Source organism: Mastigoproctus giganteus, chromosome 9, assembly GCF_048544385.1.
Source record: "Mastigoproctus giganteus isolate SK-2022 chromosome 9, ASM4854438v1, whole genome shotgun sequence".
In the NCBI taxonomy this organism is placed as follows: domain Eukaryota; kingdom Metazoa; phylum Arthropoda; class Arachnida; order Uropygi; family Thelyphonidae; genus Mastigoproctus; species Mastigoproctus giganteus.
This window is the reverse complement of record NC_143583.1, coordinates 185,383,553-185,406,527: the sequence shown is the minus strand read 5'-3', so window position 1 is coordinate 185,406,527 and position 22,975 is coordinate 185,383,553. Positions and strand designations below refer to the sequence as shown.

The window sequence follows — 22,975 nt, the reverse complement described above, 5'->3', positions numbered from 1 at the left end:
TAATATATCTTGTAAAGATTGCAATCCTTCATACCAAGGCTCCACGTGCTCTCGACACGAGGATTAAGCAATATTCGGCATCTATCCTTGCTTCCCATTATTCTGCTTCAGAACTAGCTTTCCACACAGTCGATGAAGGCCACACATTTCTATTCAACGAAACTAAAGTACTTAACATTCAACATAATTATACGAAGTTATTAATTGCAGAGACCGTTGAAATTAAACTGCAGCATAATTCGAATAATGTCCATTTCCCTTATCCTATCTCGGATTCTTGGTCCTTTGTTTGCACACATCGAGATAACAACTAATCTCTCTACTTTAAATTCCATCATGCACTTTGCCTTTTACTATTCTGTAATCTGTAAATGGATATCAAGAATGCACCACAATGGTGTGTTCATGAAATAGTTTCTTTCATCTGTCTCATTTTACTATGTATACTAGCTGGACCTATATTTGTAAAATGTTTTTAAAATTCTGGGTATTTATGCACAGCAAATCCAGTCTCATATTTAATTTTTTTGATTGCACTTTTTTGACTAACTTCAACTTTAGCCAGATCGATGATATACCGTTCAACTATGTTTGGTCTAAGATGATCACTACATTGTCTCTAATGTTACTGCTCTCACCACTTCAATCTTTTTTTAAATGGTGCCAACTGTTTTGACATAGCACTGGCTTATTTAGAAAACATTTAGAAAATTCTTGACATGCATATCTGTAATTTCCACCAATGACATAAATTACCTAAAACAATATAAAATTAGTAATATACAAATAATAAAAGATAATACTTACATAAAACTACACTGGATTTTCCATTATAGCTCAGCTTTTTAAAATGTGTAATGCACTCTTTTCCATTCTTGCTTGCAATTGTAGCATGAACTGATTCAAATCTTTCAAGTGGAATTGTACAAGTAGCAGAACTGATAATTGCCATAGAATAAACAAATAAGTATTTTTATCATCAAATTATGTAGTTAACTCTAAACATGCTACAACAAATAACTATATTCAAGACAAATCACTGAACTATTACAAAATAACAAAAACAAAATAATACTGCACAATTATGACTGCAATGCCATTCTGCTGTTATTTTCTTTATGTTCGTAAGGTCAGAACTGTTTTCTGGAATACTAACTTGCTTGTAAAGTAAAGTAAAGTAAAGTGCAGCCATTATCAACCCACTGCAGGATGGAATCCTCCTCAACAATTCATGCTGAGGGAAATGGACCATAATCTGCCACGCTGGTCCAGTGCAGGTTCGCAGATCGACCGTATTCAGCAGTCAGGGGCTTGAACCCCGGTCTACTCAAAGAGCGTGTGCTACTGCACTCCCGCTCCTGCCCACTCGGCTACGGAGGCCTTGCTTGACTCCAACCCAAATGTAAAATTGTCCCTAAATCTGATACTTACCAAAGATGTGTGGAAAGAATTGAAATCCAGATAAGATACTGTCACCTTCAAGCTTTCCAACATATTTAATTTATTCTTCTAAATTAAATTTCTCAGAAATGTATAAAATATTAAGAAAATAAAGTCTAGTTTTATTGTCATTCCCTACTATATGCTTTTTTACTTATCAATTACTGGCTATAGGCAGAACTGTTATCTTTCTCATCTAGTATCAACCAAATATATAGTCCTCACTATAATCTACTGCATAAAGACAACTCAAATATCTGGCAAGCCACTGCCCTCAGATGGATTTCTGGTTATTCAAAGCCTCAGTGTTACCTTTTATGACATCTGTATGGTGTTCCTTGAGTTGAAGAGCCAATGTAGCACCTCTTTGCTACATAATTCATAATGAACCCTTTTTTACTTCTTTACTTTGCAATGCCTGGTAAAAAAGGGATCACTATGAATAGTTTCTGGGCTATCAAAGAAACTGCTAGGAGGTTCTGATGAGAGGGAGAATATGTGTACTGAATTGTTGAAGGACCACGACGCTCACTTGCGGAGATGTTGAATTTGGAGTAACTGTTGTTTATGAACATGGTCAGGTTGACTCACTCTGAAAGGTGATGTCACTACAAATGTTGAGGGCCCTGATCAAGAAAGACTTTAGAATTCTAATCTTAATGCTTCTAGAAAAAAGCATCTAGTAATAGTATTAGTAATGGCTATATGGTGCAAGAAAGCCTAAAGCTTATGCTGCACCAGCCAAAAAAACAGAAAAAAAAAAAAAAAATAGCTAAATAATAATAATAAAAAAATAAAATAAAATAAATAATAAAAGAAAAGGAAATAAACAGAAAAAAAAATAGCTAAATAATAATAATAAAAAAATAAAATAAAATAAATAATAAAAGAAAAGGAAATAGACAACCTATGCATTTCCCTCCTTCCATAGGTAATTATCCAGCTGACCTTTCAATCATCTTCAAACTGTCACCCTCTACTACCCATGAAGGTAACTTATTCCAGTAATTCATAATTTGCTAGCTAAAATAAAACTTCCTACAATCCAGTCTAAATATCTCCCTCTGTAAGTTGAATTTATGGCCCCTAGTTCTAGAATCATTTACAACTGTGAAATTTTATCCTCATTCATTTTACTTTTGCCTCTCGATAAATTCACATGGGAAGCAAGAAACAAAGTCTATAATAGATTATATTATCATTAATGAAATCTGTGTGTCTGGGTTTGAATCCCGTCACAGATTGAAGGAATTATTAAAAGCTTCTTCAATCTCAGTTATAGTTAGCAGATCTCAGCCAGAAGCAGCAGGGAGTTATTCCATGTGAGTTATTCAGCCTTTTTCAGCCTGAACAACGTGCAAATTGGTTCACAAGTACACATTCATACTAATGTATCACAAAACCAACAATAACTATAAAACAGAAAGATAAACCTACAGAATTAATATCCTGCAAAACAGTAATAATAGTATTGATTTTAACCCAATGCAAAAAAAAAAAATTTAACTCCGTCATCTTCAAGTTCAGAGCTCTTGTATACTTATCCATCAGTGACCAACCAAGTTGAAGTACCTAGTTGAAACAACTAGTAGAAATGTTTATTTTTAATGAAATCACCCTATTTTGAATAAAATTAACCATTAGGATAAAAAATGGTGGGTGGGATTTTATAAATTACAGATAAGGATATTTATCTATATATTAATACGGAAGCTGTTTTCTTGAGAGGGTCACTGTGAATGACAGGCTTAACTGATCGGGTTAACTGAAAGTGGTCTCAAATTGAAGATATATCTTCCTAGGTGTGCAGAAAGATAGTAAAATTTAAAATTTCCAAATAGTTTTATTTTATGGAACAGGCCAGTTTGTACTATAAATGAGGATAGCTCAACGTTCACTTCATTGATGGAGCCACAGGAAGATGTTAATTGTTAAACAAACAGTTATCTAAGTTGATAAGTTTTTTCTGAACAATTTGCACATTCACCCAATTGTATCCTTTGTTCCGAAAAAATAATAATAGGACAGCTAGAGAAAGACTCTGCTAGCAATTGCAAAATTTTCACAATGGGTACAGCTAGCTGTAGCCATTGCGTAAGATAGGCTTAACCGATCTGGTGTCAAATTGAAGATATTTCTTCCTAGGTGTGCAGAAACATGGGGAAATATAAAAATTCCGAATAGTTTTATTTTACAGAACAGAAAAGAAAGAACTAATGGTTAGGATTCCATTTCACTGCTCGCATCGCTCACTACATGTCCCCACATTGCACATGTGAGTTCATACACTCATTGCCATTCGTTATGTTTAATACGATTAGAACTCGTCATTTTATCATTATCGTTATCAACTTCGAGTTTATTTGTTTTTTGTTTTGTGGTTATTTAAGTAAGTAATTTAAGGATTTAGAGGTGGGTCACAGTCAGATCGCGGAAGATGTGTCCGCCACTATGCTACTCTGACTGGTTATGTTGAACGTACCTTGGGGAAAAGAAGAAACATGTTTTCGTGTTTCTGCAAATGTATTCAGGATCGATCTGAAATGTGCATTTAAGGATCCAAAAGATTTAATATGTCACAGTATTGGCTTTCTTAGTGAAAGGTGTATTCATTGTCAAGCCTTACATTTTAAGTGTGAAAAAGTTGGGGATCATTTTTCTACATGTTGGCATTCTACTGTCGGCATTCATGGGGAGCAGACGTGCCTATTACAGCTCTTCATAGCGACATTAAAGAAGCATAGATTCTTAAGAGAGGATTAAAGCAGGATTAGTGAAGTAGAGCAGGATTTCAAAAGGTTTTTTAATTTATTGTAGGTTTATATTGTAAGTTTATTTTAATAAGTTGTTTTCCCCAAAATAGTTTGATTTATTTTTTTATATTATAAATATAATTTTTGAAAGTTTGTTTTATTAATAATTAGTAAATTTCATAGTGGTTATTACAAGATCCACCTTTAAAACTTGGTCAGAGGGTACCATGGCTCATATGGAAATAGCCAATAGCGATTTCCGGGTGAGTCGTGATTTTATCCTTTGCAGAACCTGTGGTATGTATTCCAAGGTCGACCTAGTGGACAATCCTAGCCACTTGGAGATTCTTTTCTTTGTCACCATTGTAAGGAGTGCACCAATCTTAAGTTACAATTTGGTGCATTGCTAGAGCAATTTGAGTCACCGAAAAAATGGGTGCTTGCCCTCGAGAATAATGTAACTGGGAGCTCGTCAGGGACTCAAGACTCTAGAAACCTACCAAATGATGCACTCCCGATTCGGGTCCCAGAACAGAATAACAAAGTGCAAACTACTCTGGTTCAAAAGGACTTAGTTCTATTAGGAGACTCCATTGTCAGGGTAATGGGAAATATTTTTTGTAATAAGGATAGGAGGACTAGAATTAGGGTATGTCTGCCAGGAGCAACTATTAATGATGTCACCAACAGACTGTCAGATTTTAAGGGGGAAAAAGAGAATATTATTATTCATGTGGGGACTAATGATATTAAGCATACATGATCTGACAATTTTTTAGACAAATATAGGACCATGCTGAAGAAATGTCACAAGTTAGGTCACAATGTTTATGTGTCTGCAATTCTGCCCAGGCATGGTAGGAGGAATTATATGCTGAAAGCCTTTTGGATTAACTCAAGACTTGAAGGACTCTGCAAGGCTTTTGGGGGGAAATTTCTATCAGCTTGGCCTGCACTTGTAGGTAGAAGGAATCTGTTTTGTAGAGACGGGATACATTTAAACAAAGGTGGTGCGCAAGTTTTTGTATTATTGAGGATACCTTAAAGGTTCAGGGGAAACTGGTAGTTTGGGGGGGACAAGGGTAATACAGACACACGTTTATCTGATAGTATTGGTCAAATTAACTCTTGCACATACCTCAAGAGTATTTGTTTGTTACTGCAACAGAACATAGTAGCAAGATGTTCTGAGTGCAAAAGTGTTTCAAATGAGTGGGTATCAAATGTCAGGGAAGCAAGCTTAAATAACTTTAAGGGGTGTGTCAGGGTAGTTAACTACACAAGAACACTAAGTCTTAATTGTTTATACAGTAATGTCAGAAGTGTCATCAATAAAATGAGTGAATTCAAACTGCTGGTTAGGACAAGTAATGCTGACATAATAGGGCTTACAGATATGTGGTGCCACCTGGAGATAAGGGATTATGAGTTTCAGTACGGTATGTATAATGTATTTAGGAAGGACAGGGAAGATAGAAGGGCAGAGGGGGTCATGCTTCTTATCAAAAGTAGCCTGAGCTTTCCCGGATTCGGACGTTTCACATGCTAGTGTAGAATCATGGTGTGTAATAGTTGGAAGCAAAGGTATAATGAGATTGGGAGTAATCTACAGACCAGGTGATTGTGAAGATTATGATGAGAGCCTCTACATGCAAACAGAATGAGCAAGTAAGCATGAATGTCTTATTATGGGTGATTTCAATTTGCCTCTAAATGATTGGAGCAAATGGGAAGGAAACTCCACATTGGGGACAAAATTTTAAAATCAACTAGATGATTGTTATTTGTATCAACATATTAGGGAAAGTACTAGGGAAAAGAATACTCTAGACCTCATCATCACCCATGAACCAGATGACATAATAGTGCTGACAGTACAGGAACCAGTAGTAGAAAGTGATCACAGAGTTCTACGGTGGATGATGAAAAGAGGTAGCAGTAGTTAAATAATAAATAAATTTTCTGTTATACTCCGGTACGACCAAACAGCCAGAGGAGTTCACAAGATAGACAGAATACAAGAAACAGCACCGTATTTAGCAGTCATGGGCTTGAACCCCGGTCACTCGAGGCACGTGTACTTATGCACCCGTGCACCTGACCACACAAGGGAATGGGCTATAATTTCAGGAAAGGAAATTAAGATGCCTTAAGGTACTACATGGCTCTATATTAACTGGGTAGATATCTCACAGAGAGCAAATACAACTGAATTATGGTTGGTTGGTTGATTTAGAGATTTCTTAGGTGCATCGGCAACTATGGCCATAGTGCACCATACATATGGTAAGAATTTATGCTATTTCCTGTCAGATAGAGATAATTGCAAAAAATAGTACCGGCAAGGTAGTTTTTAACTAGTTAAAGGAGGTATACATTAATTATTTTGAGAAAAGTAAAAATGCTTGAGACGTTTGTTTTATTGCCTAAAAGTGAAGTAAGTGAAAGAGGGTCTTCTGTTGTGGCTGGAGTGAAGAGATTTTGGCATTCTCTTGCATATTTTGGGCATTCAACAAGGATGTTTTATTGAAAGCACTGTGTTGCAGTGATGACATCAGGGGGGGGATCTCCTCTCTTAATAGATAACTATGAGTGATATTTGTGTGACCTATTCGTAGGCATGCCAATATTATCCCCTATTGTCAAATTGAGCTGAAGCTTGAAAGCCATCGCTCAAGATTTGGCTTAATACTTCTGAGCTTATTGTTATATTAATTTTTCCATGATAATTGCCAATAGTACAATGGTGCATTTTGCCTGGATTATTGATATATAGTCTTGATATGGGACTTTCCAATTGTTGTCGGGTGGTAAGACGGCCGATTTTGCAGCATTGTCAGCTAATTCATTTCCTGGGATTCCCATATGTCCAGGGACCCAGCAGAGGTGTATGCTTTTTCCAAGTTTGGATAAAGTATGCAAAAAGGAAGTTATTTCCATTTAAGACTGGGTGGGTGATATTCATAGTGTTTTTCAGGGCTTGAAGTGCACATAAAGAATCTCTAAAAATTATACTATTTACAATATCGGAGTACTCAATATGCTTCAGTGCAATCTGAATTGCCATTAGTTTGGCAGAAAATATACTAAACTCATATGGGAATTCATAGGCCAAAGTAAGGTTCGGAAAAACTGCGGCAATTCCAACGTGGGTCTCATTCTTTGATTAATCTGTATGCACAACAACGAAGTTGGGGAACTGATCCACTACTGCATGATAAATTTGTAAGAAATTTTCTCTATGTAATGTAGATTTATTCCATTGATGGGGATAAATCACATGAAGATAAAGTAATGTCAGCACAGGAAATTGGAAGGGTATTTGCAACATTATTTAAAGACAGATTAAGTTCTTCTGAAAGGTATTTTATTCGCATATGTAATGGACGCTTAGCAGAAGGGCGGTTTTGGTATAACATGTCGTGCTGGTGAGTGAAAAGTATCTGCCAGTTTGGGTGTTCAGGCATAGATCTAATTTTATATGCATAGCGTAATATAAGTTGTTGTCTTCTGATAGAGAGAGGGGATTCATGCGCTTCAGCATATAGACTATGTATTGGAGACATACGATATGCTCCTATGGCAATACATATTGCACTATGATGGATAGGGTCAAGCCAGCGAAGCACACTAGGTCTTGCATAGCTATACAATGGTGCTCCATAGTCAAGCACCATTGTTAAGGCTCTGTATAATCATAACAAGGTAACTTGATCAGCTCCCCACTTAGTTGCTAGCCGGATATTTAGCTTTTGCTGACAGGATGTTCTTAGTTTTTTAATATGCTCTAAAAAGGTAAGTTTATGGTCTAACATGATTCTTAAGAACTGTATGCCGGGATGAACTGCTATTGGTTGGCCATTCAGTTGTAGTTCAGGATGTGGGTGAAGTTTACATTGGCGGAAAAATGTAAACTTCACCCACACCAACTTTGCCCTCACAACGTTTTGTGAGGGCAAAGTTGAAAGCCATTAATTTGTGTCCATGAACTGATCTTATTTATTTCCACTAGTAATTGTCTCTCAACAGTATTCATGTTTTTCGCATGACATGAAATGCTAAGGTCATCTACAAACAGCGCTGTATCAATAGTGTTTGGAAGTTGTTCAGAAATGGTGTTAATTGCAATTATAGAAAGTGTAGCACTGAATACAGAGCCTTGGGGGACCCCTTCTTCTTTCAATACTTGGGATAACAAAGTTTTAAATGTAACCTGAAAAGTGCGTTTGTACAGGAAGTTTTGTATGAAAATTGGGAGATGACCCCAAAGTCCATATTGATATAATTTACAGAGTATTCCATACTTCCACATGGAATCATAAGCCTTACTGATATCAGAGCATACCATGACATGATGTTCTGATCTAAGGAATGCATTTCGGATGGAGTTCTCAAGTCATACTAGAACATCTAGTGTTGATCTGTTTTGTTGGATATCAAATTGTGCAGCATGTATGAGATTAAAATTTTCTAGGTACCATATCAGTCGACAGTTTACCATCTTTTCAAGAATTTTGCAGAGGCAACTGGTCAAGGCAGTGGGTCTATGGCAAGTGGGGTTTTTTGGATCTCTATAAGGAATGCAAGGACTGCAGCATGATGCCATTTTTTAGGGAATGTATCCTCTAGGTAAAGCCTATTGAACAGATCAAGGAGTGACTGTAATGATTCAGAACTCAGTTCTTGTATCATCGAATAGTGAATATTATTTGGTCCTGCCGCGCTGCGTCTAGATGTTCACAGAGCTCTACACAGTTCATGGACAGTAAATGGTAGGTTATATTGTTCATTCCCTTTTGATGAAAAGTTTAATTTTTGTTTTTCTTTATTTGTTTTAAATCTTCTAAAGGTTGGGGTGTAACTTTCTGTTGCTGATGTTTTGGCAAAAGTTTCCCCTAATATATTGGCGATTTGTGCAGGGGTCAGAAACATTCTTTCCCCTCTATTCCATGATAGACACAGGAGTTGTCTGCTATTTTCCACTCATTTTTTTAATTATTTTCCAAATTTTATGTGTAGGATTTTTTTTTTTTTTTTGATTTGGTAGTTGTTGGCGCATCGGCTTCTGTGGCCATATTGCACCTCCCAAGGTTTTTGCAGTACTTTGATCCAAGCCCGAGGCGGGAATCGAACCCGCGACCTTTGGGTCGCCGGGCAGGTACTTTACCCACTCGGCTAGCCCGGTCGGCTTTATGTGTAGGAGTTTCTTGATTGATAGTTGAAGTAAAGCGAATCCAAGCTGACTTTTTATTACAGCATCTAACATACCTTGCTCTTGCACGTTTAAAATGGATAAGATTAGCTGTTGTTGGGCTGCGGCAAAATATATTCCAGGCTTTACTTTGCTCTTTTTTAGTTGGACGACATTCATCACTCCACCAGATTTTTGGGTGTATCGGCAATTCTGAAGAGGATTTTGGTATGGTTTTTTCTGCTTCATGTAATATTGTTTTTGTGACATGTTCAACAGCTTCATCAGTTGGGGATTCTCGGATTATTTCTGTGTCAAATTTAGCTAGTTTTTTATACGTCTGCTAATCTGCTTTATCAGTGAGTCACTGCAGAATTTTAGTAGGATGATAAGAGGGCTTGTTTAGTAATTCAATTTTATGGGAAAATGATCACTGTGCAGTAGATCATTGTTTATTGTCCATTTTAGGGTAGGGTCTAGGGCTGCTATACAGATAGATAAATCAATTGCAGTATTTGTTCCGGAAGGAAGGTATATATATGTAGGTGACCTATCATTTAGGAGGAGATGGTTGCTATCATCTAAACATTTTTCAATTACTTTTCCTCTTTAATCAATGGTGTTGTTGTCCCATAGTGTGTGATTGCCCATTTAAATCTCCCAGAATGAGGAAACGTGTGGGGAGTTGAGCTATGAGATTATCAAGATCATTTTGTTGAAAGTTATAACTAGGTGGAATGTACAAGGAGCAAATTGTAATATGGATGTCAGCAGCTATACAGACAGCTACTGCCTTAAGTGGAGAATTCAGCAAGACCTGCTTGGTAGGAACATGCGGGTTCACTAAAACAGCTACACCACCATGCGCAATATTTTGGCAGGTCCTGTCTTTTCTAAAGATATTATACTGAAACAGTTTTGGTGTATCTTGAGATTTTAAATGTCTCTTGAAGGCAGAGACATATTGGTGTGTATTTAGAAGTGATATCGTACAGATCATCAATATTGGCACAGAAACCATGACAATTCCACTGAATTATTGTGTTCATTATTAGTTTCTTGTTGGGCTTTCAGAATGTTTTCGTGTTGTTGAAGTTCTCTGTTTTTCATTCTTGTTTTATCTTTTTTTGGAAAGAAAGGCTTTCCCATGCCCATGTCTTCTTTGACAAAAATTTATAGGACACCGTCATCTGTAGATTTTTCATTAATATCCATTTCCTCTTGATGTCTGGGAGCTTTGATTTGTTTTGCTTTGCATTCTTGGTATGGGGAGTGGAGTTTTTCACATGGAATAGATATTGGTGTATTGACTGCTTCAGTTTGACAGAGTTTTGAGGTAATTTGAGAAAGACTCTTTTGACGGTACTGATAATTCAGTTTGTGTTGCTGTTGTCTGGTATTTTTTGGTTATTTGGGCATATGTTGGCCTGTTTGGGTGGGTTGGAGGTGAGATGATTTGCTTTGCTTCTTGATAGGAAGCATTATGGTTTGCTTTATATTTCTGAATAAGTTTTTCATTTTTCTAGCGTTCACATGTTCTAGCATAGGCAGTGTGGTCTTTTTTACAATTTGGGCATATTGGTTGAGCGACAGTACAGGCTTCGCAGTCGTGTTCTATTGACCCGCATTTTGCACAAGTAGGGGTTTCCCAGCAAGCTGTCTGGGAATGTCCGTACTTCTGACATCGGAAACACCTGAGCAGGTTTGGAATAAATGCTCTGACATTGCATGCCGGATATCCGGCCTTAATGGATGTTGGACGATGCACTGTGTTAAACGTCAAATCAGATTACGTGTCGGGGTCAGATTACCTGGTGGAGATTCTCTTTACTTGAATAACTCCTTGTTCTTTAAGTTCTTCTAGTATCTGCTCTCAGACACATCTAGTAAATCTCAGTCTGAGATTACTCCTTTAGAGGTGTTCAGTGATCTGTGGGATGTCACAGTGACTGGTAGTCCAGAAAAGAGTTTCTCATAATCACAGATTATGAGAATGTCTTCTGACCTTAGTCTTTTCACAGACTTGGGAGATCCTGCTCTACTTTTTAATTCCTTTTGGACTATAAATGGTGAAAGTTTCCCAACTGTGTTTTCACCAGTTGAGTGGACAATTAAGAAAGTTGGACTAGGATAAGTTTCTGTCTTGGTTTCTGATGCTTGGCAGTTCCTGCATTGAAACTGTCTTTCTTTTTAAATGTCTGGGATGCATCTGGCAGCCCAGATAAATCAGAGTTTGGTTTACTCATGACGATGTGCTCTTTTTTGGCCCTGGGAGATTGTCTTTTCCTCCCAGCTCCACCACGTGGAAGCAAGAGCGGTGCCACCTAGTGATCCAAGTGAAGAGAAGGTTAGTATGAACTAAAAATAAAAAAAGGGAGTTAAAGAAAGGTGCTTTCCTTTCTAGGTTATATTATTTGAATAGGTCTATTTAATTCTGATACTTAAGAGTTAACAGACTTGCGAAACTCAGGAGAAATGTATTTACAGTAAAGCGTACTAGATAATCACTATGGCGCTGTGGTCACTAATATCGCTTGGCACTTGGGGCCTTGAATTGTGGTATACCTTTAAAACATTAGTCACAGAAGCCTTGAATTTATACCATTAAAAAAATACTCCACGAGGAGTTTGTTTGTTTGTTATTTGGTTTTTAGGAGCATTAGCAACTAAGGCCATATTGCTCCGGGATATGCAGTGGTCATTCCCTGACCTTTTCGCATCCTCCGTATTTGGTGGTGACGGGCTTGAACCCCGGTCTAATCAAGAAGCGTGTACTACGCACTGCTGCTCCTTCCCACCTGGCTACGGAGACGCCCCACGAGGAGTATTCCAAGTTGAATGAATAATGAAATTGCCAGATTATTTGAGCAGAAAAAGAAGGCATGGAAAAGTTACAGAGCAATAAAAAGTACTGAAGCCTAACAGCTACAAATCGATCTGTAATAATGCCACTGAAAAGGTTAGGCTGGCAAAGGCAGATTATGAGAAATCGCTGGAAAAGAGAGCAAAGAGGGAGGGTAAGGAATTCTTCACATATAAAAATGCAAAGAAGAGAAGGACAAACCAGATCAGACCCTTATGTAATGGATGTGGGATAACATTAGCTATCCCAGCTGAAGTTGCAGGTGAACTCAACAGTTACTTTGAATTGATATTTACAGAAGAAAAACCCTTCATGTCAATGAAAAATTCTGGGGGCGAAGTTGAAAAAAATGTAATTAATGATGCTGAAATTTCGCATGTTTATTTAATGAAAAAACTTTTGAGCCTACAGGCCAGTAAGGCTCCTGGGGTTGATAGCATTTACCCTATAATCTTAAGGGAGGCAGCAAGTGAGTGTATTGAACCATTGAGGCTAATTATGAGAGCATCACTGGACTCGGGAGTGATTCCGTTGGATTGGAAAAGTGCCAATGTATCTCCAATACATAAGGGCAATTCTAAAAGTGAAGTGGGAAATTATTGGCTGGTTAGTCTAACTTCAGTAGCAGGGAAAATCATGGAGACTATGATCAAGGATGGTATTCAGGATCACTTAGATAGAAATGGAATTCTGAAGGATACTCAGCATGGTTTTGTAAAGGGAAAATCATGTTTAACTAATCTGGTTAGCTATTTTGACAAAGTCACTCAATAGCTGGACTTAAGGAATAATTTCGACGTTGTTTATTTGGATTTCAGCAAAGTATTTGACTTTTACTTTATAAGCAGTTACTTTATAAGCTGGAACAGGTTGGAATCACAGGGAAAAATTCTTAGATGGATAGCAGGGTGGCATCAGGGCAGGAGGCAGAGGGCTGTGATAAATGGTTATTCCTCAGATTGGGTTGATGTAAGAAGTGGGGTTCCCCGAGGATCAGTATTAGGACCATTGTTTTTTTTTTTGATTTTCATAAATGACATCAATAAAGGGATAGAGGGTGTGATGTCTAAATTTGCAGATGATGTAAAGATTGGTAGAGTAGTTAATGATTGCCACCAAGCAGAGCTTCTTCAGAATGACCTAGATAGACTTCAAAGATGGTCAGAAAAATGGCATCATTACTTTAATCCAGCAAAGTGTAAGGTATGGCACCAGGGGAACAGTAACCCCAAAATAACTTATACACTTGGCGGAGTTGAACTAAAGCCAATAATGGAGAAAAAGGACTTAGGTATTACGATACAGTCAGATATGAAGTTCTCCAAGCATTGTAGACCGGTTGCAAGGAGGGCTCGTGGTGTCCTTTCGATGATTTATTGAACAATCACTAGTAGGGATAAGTACATCATAATCCCATTATATAAGGCTATTGTTAGACCACACTTGGAATACTGTGTTCAAGTATGGAGACCGCACCTAAAGAAAGACATTGTTCTTCTTGAAAGGGTCCAAAGACAAGTAACTCACCTGGTGAGATCGGCAAAAGGGCATCCATATGAGGAAATACTTCAAATATTTGGGTTGCAGAGCTTGGAAACTAGGCACCTTAGAGGAGACTTGATTGAGGTGTTTAAGGCTGAGAGGCATAAGCAAAATGAATAAGGATGAAATTTTCAGATTCTAGAACCTAGGGGCCATAGTTTAAAGTTACGGGGGGGGGGAGTTATTTAGACTGGACTGCAGGAAGTTTTATTTTAGCCAGCGAGTTATAAATTACTGGAATAAGTTACTACATGGGTGGTAGAGGCTGACAGTCTGGGGAAATTCAAAGATTAGCTGGATAATTACCTAAGGGAGGAGGGAAATGCATAGGTTGTCCATTTCCTTTTCTCTTATTAATTTTTATTATTTTTTTTAAATTTTCTTATTATTATTTTTTTAATGTTATTATTATTATTAATTTTCTTATTATTCTTATTATTTTATTATGTATTTTTTGTTATTTTATTTTATTATTATTATTATTATTTTTTTTTTTTGGCTAGTGCAGCATAAGCCATAGGCTTCCTTGCACCACGTAGCCATTACTAATACTAATACATGTTTTCAAAATGGTAAAGTTTCATTGCCGGCAACCAAAATGCTTCCTTACATAAGTCCTTTATATACAGATGACAATGAATTGTCCAAACATTTTCTTGAAAATATCAGACAATACAAACTCTACTATCAATTGTGAAATTTTTGCATTGGGTACAACTAGTATATATTCATTCCAGGAAAACAATATGAAAATCGCAATGTGTCAAACTTACTCTAGAAAGTTGCCTTCCACACGACACAGATACCTTTTTTCCAACTTCCTTTGTAAAATCTCGCTGTTAATTTCACGATACTTTTTCATTGTTCTTGGAAGAATTAATAATCCTGACGTCATACGATCTAATCTGTGAACAACTAAATAATAACAGAATTGTTAAAATAAAATGCCCTACATGCATGGTTAATTTAAAGTTCAAAGGCTTTTAAGCCAGTAAATTAAAGTATTCTTATGACATTGTTTAGTGCAATTGCATCATTACTACACAGTTGAATTTTAAGAAAAACCAAAGTTTGTACATTAGGCATCATTATTATAATAGCTGACATTGTGAAATCTTTTGCATTGAGTTCCTTCTCTTATAAGGATATTTATATATTAACTAAATAAATATTATAGAATACACTATATATACAGCAGACTCTCGATTTACCGGGATCGGATTAACCAGGACACTACAATATTCCAAATTAAAAAAAAAAAAATCAACCAGAAATCACAAAATTCAAGTAATAACTAGAATAGCTATAAACAGATATTTTGCAGCAAAGTCGTAAACAAGGGACAAGAAACAGCATTATAAGTCAGCATTGGAAGATTTGTGTGCCTATTATCTTGCAATCCCCGCTGTCTTCACATCTGCCCCTCAAAAAAAAAAAAAAAAAGATAGAGCAAGAGAGAGAGCCCAAACGGTAGTTTGTTTTAGTGTGTTGCGTTGATTGTTGGGTTCTGTCACACTGGAAAAAGACAAATTTTGTTTCGCTATTTATGTCTAGAAATCGTGAAAATGATGGGCAAACGCAAGAGTTGTGCTTTCAAATTAAACAAAAACTTGAAATTATTCAAAAGTTTGAAAACGGTGCATCCGTTAAATCTCTAAAGAACCATTATAATGTCGGTGACCAACTACACGCGACATTGTTAAAAATAAAGGGAAGCTATAGATTTAAAATCAACATCATAAAAAATAGGAAAGAAAAGGAAAGCGATCGATTTGGATCAGAAAATTAAAATAAGGATGTATGAAAATGGCCAAACATTAACAAGTATTGCGCAAAATTCAGATTTGTTAGTGGCAATGGTAAACACAATAAAGGAGAAAGACAGAATACAAGAAGCGGTGAAGCTATCAGCACCAACTAATCAACTATAATAACCAAGGCTGCGAAATACAAATCGGTTTTTACAGTACAAAAACTGTATAATATCGGTGTAAAAACACCATAGACAAAAGACAGTACAAAATCATACTTTTTTATTTCCTTTTATGTTTTCTTTTCTTATGTGCCACTCTGGCTACTTCACCACTGTCCCCAGATAAAGTTTCTAATTGAACGAATTAAAAATATATAACTATTTTTCTTCTGAGGATAATATGTGGTTTTTAAAAATTTGGCATATCAGGGATATAGTAGCAATATTTTATTTGTCATTCCCGACTTGCGTAAAACTCGACGATGTAAGAATTCCTGGAACATATCTCTTACGTATGTCGGGGATTTACTGTATTTTTGGATTAACTGGGAAATCGATTATCCAGGAATTTTTTTTTACCATCTATCCCGAAAAATCAAGAGTCTACTGTATATAATATATTATATTATATTATAAATTAATTAAAGTGTTCTTTAAGTAAAATCATGTCTAGACTATGTATAAGTATAGTGCGAAAGCATCAAAAATGCTTTATAGTAAAATCATAAGATATCCCATTTCTAGTCTTTTCCTAGGTAAAAATGTGGTGGTTTGGAAATGCAGACAGCCTTGATACAAAATGGTTTATGTAACTTGCAGCACACTATATAAAAATCCAAAAAGCCTCATATTATCACTAGATCCAAATCAATGATTAAAAACTACACAAATGCAGAACACAATAAATGGAGAAAATCTTGTTACTTCCATCTGACATATTACTTTTCCACTTCATAAAAATCAGCAGTTGCTCTAAGTATGTTGCATATGAAATTTTGCACATAAAGGGTTGTGACAACATTAAATGTTGTTGGGAGAAAATCAAAGAATAAATAACAATAAAGATTTTGGTTGTTCTGAGAAAGGAAGAAAAACACCATTCCACCATATGACGATTATTGAAAACGCTAGAGGTGATTAAAAAGCCTTGTTAATCCCATGAATAGATTAGCCAAAGATAATTCTGCACAACCAGCAAGCAATTAATAAGTTGTCAAAGGATTGGGAAAAAAAATGAAATGACCCTACATTCTTATTTCAAATAGTATACAAGCAGAAATGGTAAAACAGATTCATATGAATCATTATTTCACTGTACAGTACTGCATTTGGGTACTGCAATAATTCCAGAATAACATTACATTTGGTCAGCCATATCCCAAAATAACATTACATTTGGTCAGCCATATCCCAAAATAACATACTATTCTGGTAGCAATAACATACCACTTGGAGAGCGATAATTCCAGAATAAGAGAGAATCCTTAGATTCAGGAGAGATCCCCATGGACTGGAGAGGTGCAAACCCCAATTCACAAAGGAGGTTCATCAAAAGGTGACACAAATAATTATAGACCTGTTAGTTTAATTTCTGTTCCAATGAAAATAATGGAGTCACTGGTTAAAGAAGTGATTCAGGATCACCTAGACAAGACTGCAGTAATAGTTCAGACACAGCATGGGTTTGTTAAGAGGAGGAGGAGAATAGAAATGAGATATGATTTTACTTATAGAACACTTTAATTAATATATATTATATAATATTTATTTAATTAATATATAAATATCCCTATAAGAGAAGGCACTCAGTGCAAAGGATTTCACGATATCAGCTGTTATAATGATGATGCCTAATGTACAAACTTGATTGGATACTACGATGTGGTCACAAAGGAACTGCATACAAAAAATAACTTTGATTTCACATACTTGGATTTCAGGAAAGCTTTTGATACCGTTGCACATGGAAAACTGCTGTACAAATTGGAGCGGTATGTCATTAAGAGCTTCTTGTTGTTTGGTTTTTATGAGCATTAGCAACTAAGGCCATATTGCTCCGGGAATATGCGGTGGTCATTCCCTGACCTTTCCGCATCCTCCGTATTTGGTGGTGAAGGGTTTGAATCCCGGTCTAATCAAGAAGCATGCTGCTGCTCCTTCCCACCTGGCTATGGAGGCGCCCTTCATTAAGAGCAAGTTGCTGCAATGGATAAAGGGATGGTTGAGTGGGAGATGGCAGAGAGTGGTAATCAATGGACACTGCTCTACGTGGACTAATGTTATTAGTGGAGTCCCCGAGGGTTTGGTGCTGGGGCTATTGTTTTGTTTATTTATCAATTATATCGATGAAGGTATATTAGTCTTAATGTCCAAGTTTGCAGATGATACAAAGGTTGGCAGGGTTGTTAATGACACTAAAAACAGTATGCTACTGCAATAGGATCTAGAAAAGTTAGGCAGATGAGCTGAGAAGTGGCAATTGAAGTTTAACATTGACAAATGCAAAGTACTGTATATGGGTAACAGCAACCCAAGATAAATGTACCAACTGTGTGGTACTACACTTAGAGAAGTGGAGAATGAAAAAGACCTGGGGATAATTGTGCAGTAAGATATTAAATTTTCTGAGCAGTGCAGACGGGCTGCCAGAGCAGATCATGGAGCTCTGTCAATGATATATAAGAATTTTGCTAACAGAGACAAGGAGGTGATCATCCCTTTGTATAAGGCAATGGTCAGGCCACATCTTGAGTACTGCGTACAGGCCTCAAAGCCTCATTTTAGGAAGGATGTAGAGTTACTAGAACGAGTACAAAGAAGGGCAACAAGATTGGTGGGAGGAACAAAGGGTTCTCATACCAAGAGAGGCTTAAGTTCTGCAAGTTGCAGCATCTGGAGACTAGAGTGATCTGACTGAGGCATATAAGGCTTTGAATGGTTGGAGCAGGCTCAATGCAAATGGGATACTGCTGCCTGCTCAGATTAAGAAACTGAGGGGGCATAGATTCACATTGAGGAAAGACAGTTGTAGAATGGATGTGTGGAAATTTGTCTTTAGCCAGCAGGTAGTTGATTGCTGGAACAGACTTCCATCTGTTGTTGTGGAAGTTGATAGCTTAAATAAATTAAAGCTGAATTAGACAAACATTTGGAGTGACCGGATAGATGAAATGGAAAGTTTTTTTTTTTTTTTTTTTTTTTTGGATGATGCTGTATAAACTTGCTTTCTTGCATCATATGTCTCAACTAATGCTAATAACATACCATTTGGATGGGGATAATCCTGGAAGAAGACACCATTTGGATAGCATCAAACTCACGGCAGTTGACCTAGGCATAATTGTATAAGCTGACATGAAGTTCACCAGGCAGTGCACACAATTTGCTAGAACAGATCATGAAGTTCTGTCAGTGTTATACCGAAACTTTTTCAGCGGGGGCAAAAAAAAGTGATTTCAATGTGTATGACTTTTTAAGTTCCCATTATGCAAGCAAACAGCTTTCAAATTTTGTTATGAAGAGTCAACAAAAAGACACCTGACAGATGAGACATGTACTTGTGACAATTTTCTAAAAACTCCATTAATATCATGGCAATAGCAAAACAGACCATTCAATTGTAAAGAATTTTGCTAACAATTGATTTCTTTTTTTATAATGAGACTCTAACCTTCTTAACCAAGTGTTTCTGCTTTATTTGACTCATGATGTCATTTGACTCATCTTGGGTAAACAGCTCCAGCTTCGATGTCTCTTTTGTCGAGTATGTACTAGGAATCGGCTGAAGTTCTCAAAGCTTGCCCATTCCACCTTCATTCCATTTCACCTTCCAAAGAATCTAGTCTATGATGTGGAGGTACTAGAATTGGCATACTGTCATCAAGAGGTATTGATCCCATCACTGAATCTAGGTTTAAATACCCAATCTTGTGCTTTTTTCTTTGCTGATAATCCAGTTATATTCTCATTACAAAAGTAACGATCATCATAGTCTTTTGATTTCCTCAATACCATGGGTATGGAAAACTGCATCGACTTTTCCTTTTGTTCAACCAGTCATGTAATCCATTTGAACAAGCAGCACAAATAACATGTGGTGCCCACACCTTATTCTGATCACCTAGAGGAAACCAAAGTATAACTGGTAAATTTTTCAAACATCCAGTATGCTGCTGTTGTGATTTAATTTAGTTGGGAAAGACACACACACACACACACACACACACACACACACACACACACACACACACACACACACACACACACACACACACACACACACACACACACAATTTGTTGGGGTGATTTTTACAGTTTTGAGGCATGATGATGGATGTGTTTAAGCAATTCACCAGATTGTACCCAAAACAATTTATAATAAAATAATTTAATACTTAATCAGGATACCCACCAATGTAGGGCCAAATAGCCTTGAAATAGCTGACTGGGTGGTGGTCCACTGAGAATAAGTAACGAGTCTTCTCTATTGGGGAAGTGTTACTTATTCAAAGTATAAGCAAATATCCAACTTGTCATGATGAAGGCATTCCCAGTATGAGATGTAACAAAACAATGCCACTATAATAACTTCAGTTAATTTACTTACATAGACATTATGTATTTGCAATAACTTATATGTCTTGAATAATTAAATTATGAAATAACAAGGACATGGATATATTCAAACAATTATATAAATATGAATGTGTAAACTATAATAAATAAATAATTATATTCATGTAGGTTGGCTTAATAGGTATGTGAGTGTGGTATAGTCAGTTCCATCGCGTTCATATAACTAGTCTGATCACAAGAACTAGAAGGCTAGAGGAAAACCAAAAACAGCTTTGGAATCAGCATACAAAGATATTTAGTCCACATATTTTTTTTCTCCCATTAAAAAATGCTTATTGATCTGTGTTTTTAGAAGAAATGGATAAATGAAGTGGGTAATTTTCTTTTACTAAAATGTATATTAAACATGGCGCAATCAAATGATTTACAAAATGAAACACTGTTATACTGCATTAAAGGAACTGTTGCAAAAAACTGTAACAGGTAATACAAGAGAGATAACAACTGCTACCTTTATTCAAATAAAAATTTTAAAAAATCAGAATACCAAATAAAATTAATTAACTAATTAAAAATATAGACTAGAATAGATAAGTGGGGGCCTACACACACCCAAGCAAACACAGAGGCATGGTCTCCTATTTAAAGAATGCAACAACTGTGAAAAAAAAGCAAGGAAACTCCCCTAACCCAATAGACATCAACTTAAGAAGAAAAACATAGGAAAGTTTAAAGGAGCCACAATGCCTAGTTCCTTCAAGGATCCATCAGCCGTATTACTCAGGATTTCTGTTCCCCAAATGCACAACCTTACATTTAGAAGTATTAAACTTTAATTGCCATTATTTTTCAAACCATATATGCAACTGATCAAAGTCTTTTTGAAGCAACGTGGCCTGGCTCAGATTGCTAATCATCCTTGCCACTTTCAAATCATCAGCAAACTTTGACATCTCACCTTGGATACTCTTGTTAATATCATTTATGAAAATCAGAAATAGGAGAAGAACCAACACTAAATCCTGAGAGACCCCACTTGCTACGCATCCACCCTGAAGGCTGGCCATTCATTATAACCCTCTGTCTCCTATCTCTTATTCAGCCTGCAATCCAGCAATAAGATTACAGAAATAACTGCAACTTCTAGTTTATGTAGCAGCCTTTTAAGATGCTAGGTATCAATCAGCTCACACATATAGAAGAAATCATCATGGTGATTCAAATACTTCCTTTGCTTCTGCTCAAAAAATGCTAAGAGAAGAAACAAACAATATGCAATAGATACACAAGTAAACTGTACCTACACTCACACTACAACTGTTTTTTTTTTCATTACTGAAAGAGGACGAGGTAGGAGGCAAAGAACATGTTTACCCCTCCAACAAAACTGCCATCTATAAGCACACACACAAACATTATTATTTATAGGTAATACAACTGTAATAAAATACAGGCACTCCTCGACTTGCGTACGTAAGTCCGTTTTGTACATAAGTCCAACTTTGGCATTGTAGATACAAAATACATATACAGTACAGTACAACACACCGACATTATAACCCCCAACAAACTTCGTCATAGTAATAGTGGCATGTGATGCAAGATGATGATGATGCTTTTTTTTTTTTTTTTTTTTTTTTGGCTGATGCTACATAAGCTCATACGCTTGCTTTTTTGCATCACTGCAGGATGGAAGCCTCCTTAACATGAATTGTTGAGGAGGCTTCCATCCTGCAGTGATGCAAGAAAGCAAGCGTATGAGCTTATGTAGCATCAGCCAAAAAAAAAAAAAAAAAATTTCACACAACCATTCCCTCTAAATGTTTGTCCAGTTCCTCCTTGAATTTATTTTAGCTATCAACTTCCATAACGACAGATGGAAGTCTGTTCCAGCAATATTTATTCAAAACTAATTTAATCTAAATACGATATGTAATTTAATTTAATATACGATCAAATCACTTTACAATGGACTCTACAAAAAAAAATACCATTCACCATATGATATGTAGTAAGCGCTGGTCATTGAGATCACATTTGCAAAATGAATTTTAATTCTATTAACGGCTATTCTAATAAGCAAATATAGGAAAAATATTATCCATAGGCTATAAAATTAAAGATATAGAACACAAATTTGCACTTTACTTCCTCCAATTAACAAAATTAAATGATGCGTGAAAATCAGAAGAATATTTCCCACAGGTTAGCAAAATAAAAATAAATTTCAGCTTACGTACTAGCTTAATTAATAATTTAACTAATTGATATTTCTGTTCATTAAATTTTTTTTTTTTTTTTTTGTCATAAAATTTAAAACAGTAAGAAAATAAGCAATCAATAACAAAGAACACGATATGTGCAAGTGAGATATGGGGTAACAACTTTACGAAGCGTAAAAAAAATAGGAATGAAGAGACGATTCTGAAAATTTATGTTTTTTATATGATTGAAGATTTCAGTGAAGGGGAACCACATTTCACCATAATCACCTTAAAACTATAGGTAAAATTGCAAATGCAATAAGATCAAGTTTACTACCCGTTTATAACTAACAGAAAAGCCCAATAAACCAGAAAGTGCAAATTGTTTTTATTATTTTAAGGTAGTGACCTCCAGAAATCTGCTTTAGAAAAATATCACAGTGTTCAAAATTGATTCTTATAACCGAACATAGCAACAGCTTTGTGCTTTGTATGTATCTGTGAGTTGTACATAAGTCGTTTGTACATAAGTAGAGGAATGCCTGTATACGTATTATGGGAAAAATCAAAAATCTACATGTGTATAAATTGTGATGTGAAATTTTAAGAATTATCCGTGAAATTTATGCATAAAAATTTACTGCAAACAGTAAA

General features: G+C 36.1%; 1 protein-coding gene across 1 annotated transcript in view; it reads right to left on the bottom strand.

Moving 5' to 3' along the window:
- Window positions 1-22,975, bottom strand: part of LOC150080941 (pseudouridylate synthase RPUSD2-like) — a 234,786-nt gene that overhangs the window by 77,292 nt on the left and 134,519 nt on the right. Inside the window, exons 7-8 of the mRNA XM_090380859.1 lie at window positions 14,563-14,704; window positions 808-938 (exon numbers count right to left, since the gene is read on the bottom strand). Of these exons, the coding sequence (XP_090236985.1) occupies window positions 808-938; window positions 14,563-14,704 (273 nt within the window). The remainder of the gene's footprint in view (window positions 1-807; window positions 939-14,562; window positions 14,705-22,975) is intronic.